Below are 2,500 nucleotides of genomic sequence, written 5' to 3'. Positions count from 1 at the left end.
AGATTTGTTTCCGTTGTCAAGTAAGAACTAGTTTTTTTTCTTATTCGGTTTCCTTTTGAGGCTCATTTCCACCAATCGACGTCCAGCAAACTGACGTAATACTTGACTTAAAAGTTTTCCCGCCCTTTGAGTTCCTCTGCAGCTCCGTTCTGCTTGCAAAGAAGAATCTACCTAGTGCTTGCTCGCTTTTCCCGCCTATTTTCTGAGTTTACCTAGCAGACGTTGTTTGATTGGTTCGGGTCATTCATTTCGTTTTTTTTCAATTCGCCGGGTATGTGTGTAGAAAGATAAAAGTGTAATTGAAACAGGGTAACCTCTTTTCAACTGAATCAAGTGAACAAGCTACAAAAAAACAATTCCTTCAAGGAATGTCGAGCGCGCACAGGTTGACCCTTGCCATATAAGCTACTTCATGCAGGCCACGTCGAAAATTCGCTATACTGTAATCAGCGTCGTGCTGGTGCTCGTCGCAAAAGGGTTGGTACTTCAATGGTTGACCCCGTTTCTTGACTTTTTTCCCTGTTGTTTTTTTTCCATTTTGCCCAACTCATTTCAAGACAAGGCATTTTTCTGGCTTCCTGTGCGACTGTTCAGTTGCCTCTTCAACTGCGGTGATCTTTCTCGGTTCGATTCGTCACGACCCAAAGTTTAAAATATATTATTACGTTCATGCATTGCCCTGTCAAAATCATTTGTCATTCTAAGGGCATCAACAGATGCTCAATCTGACAGCATCTTACATACATGAAGCGCACTAATGTCTTGTCTTTTTAATTCGTATTTAGTTCGACAGTTTTAATGTCTTTGGTGAATTCTTCTCTTTTTTTTTTTCTCAGACTACGTGTGTTCCGGTTACTCAAGTTTGACAGATTATCTGATATAACTTGTAAGTCTCCTGTAAATAAGAAAGTTGCAAGTGATACGCGAGTAGACGGATACTTTCAGCTACAACAAGAGGTAGGAAATCCTTCAGTGTATTTCTATTGATAACTCGCCGAGCTGTCAACTCGGCTAGTAGAGCACCGGAGGTTAGCCAGCCGGAAGAATACGCACAGTCTTTCCAGTAATCGGGGAGAAAGTGCTGCCATTTTAATCACATTTCCGTTTATGGTTGAACTTTTAAATCTTCTCATATAAGGACTGTAAACTTTAAGCCAGGTGTCACAACCCATGTTTTCAAGATTCCGTAAGATTTCAAATTAATGCGCTAACCACAGAGTAATAGCCCAATTTCGTCAGTACATGCATATAAAATTGACCCTTATACGCGAGGCATCTTTAGGGGAAACACCTTGAGACTCTGGGAAATAAACTCACACAACTTGTATTTTTCATTCTTTTCTCAGACCCCTAAAGTCTCATTTATTGTCTGGAGTTGAATTATTATCAACACGCGCGGGTTAAATGACAAACTGTCCTCTGTAAAACGCGCCTTTTTGCGGGCCGAACTGGGAAATGTATTTGCCGCCCTGATTCTGATTGGCTGCAGAGATGTCAAACAACTTCACTCGGCCAATCAGATCTTGAGGATAGCTGATCTTATTGTAGCAACCATAGTTTCATGCTACATCTCTGTTAAAATTTTTTTTTCTTAAATGAATTTGTACGATTTGGCATCCTCGCTCCGCGCGGGAGCAAATGATGCTACTCGGACCACAAATAAACACTATGCCCTCCAAAAGTCATGTAATTATCCTATTATTGGTCAAATTGCCGGGTGATACAGATACCACCAGCATCTTAAAGAGGACGTGATCATTCTCCAGAACGACTCTTGACATCGGTTTTCATGTTTCTCTTTTCTTAGAATCAGGTCGGATAAATTTAGTTACTTTATTTTTCTATTGCACAGGAATCAGAGATCTCTTTACATTCAGCGGCTTGCAAACCGTGTTTCCCTGGCAACCGTGACATGTGCGGGACGCCGTGTCCAAGGCAACAGCCAACCCCAAACAAGCAGGCTTGAAGAGCATCATCGAGCAAAATCCAACATTCTAAGGACGTTGTTAAACTTAAAACTGTGGAAGAATCAAACTTTCCAAGGAGCTTCTATGACTTGTTATCAAATAGTACAATAGAATGTTGCGTTAAGTCTTAAGGAGGGCCTCTCCTCTTAGCGCCCTCTGGAGCGAGGTTGCGGTTGGAGACTACCATTGTTCATTCTGATCAATGCGGAGCTCTGTCGAAACAGTCTTAACAAAACACCCCCGAGCTCTGTTCGGCACAGCATAATCAAAGAAACTTTCTTCTGTTATTAAAGCACCTAGTAGGACTAAACATTCTAAGAAAACGCATGTTAACATTTTTTTTCTGAAAAGTAATCGGTTTGTGATAAGCGTCGCAGCCAAAGATCCAAACGAACTTACTTTGTGAAACACTCAAAAGGAGTGGGGGTCAAGATGCTTGAGTTTTTCGTTCCCAAGAAATATTTCCTTTTCAATAAAGATGCATTTTGAAAGAAACACAGAAAAGATTTCGCACGGACTTTTTATTACGATGT

General features: G+C 40.9%; 1 protein-coding gene across 1 annotated transcript in view; it reads left to right on the top strand.

The window, feature by feature from the left end:
- The window catches only part of LOC137983337 (uncharacterized), a 10,964-nt gene extending 8,494 nt beyond the window's left edge, over positions 1-2,470 (top strand). The window contains exons 11-13 of the mRNA XM_068830539.1: positions 1-20; positions 837-957; positions 1,853-2,470. The exon at positions 1-20 is cut by the window's left edge and continues 111 nt beyond it. Coding sequence (XP_068686640.1) covers positions 1-20; positions 837-957; positions 1,853-1,966 — 255 coding nt within the window. The 3' untranslated portion in view covers positions 1,967-2,470. The remainder of the gene's footprint in view (positions 21-836; positions 958-1,852) is intronic.
- Positions 2,471-2,500: the final 30 nt, after the last annotated feature.

This window comes from Montipora foliosa, chromosome 13 (genome assembly GCF_036669935.1).
Source record: "Montipora foliosa isolate CH-2021 chromosome 13, ASM3666993v2, whole genome shotgun sequence".
Taxonomy (NCBI): domain Eukaryota; kingdom Metazoa; phylum Cnidaria; class Anthozoa; order Scleractinia; family Acroporidae; genus Montipora; species Montipora foliosa.
The sequence above is the reverse complement of the archived record's forward strand: the minus strand, read 5'-3'. Positions and strand labels throughout refer to the sequence as shown.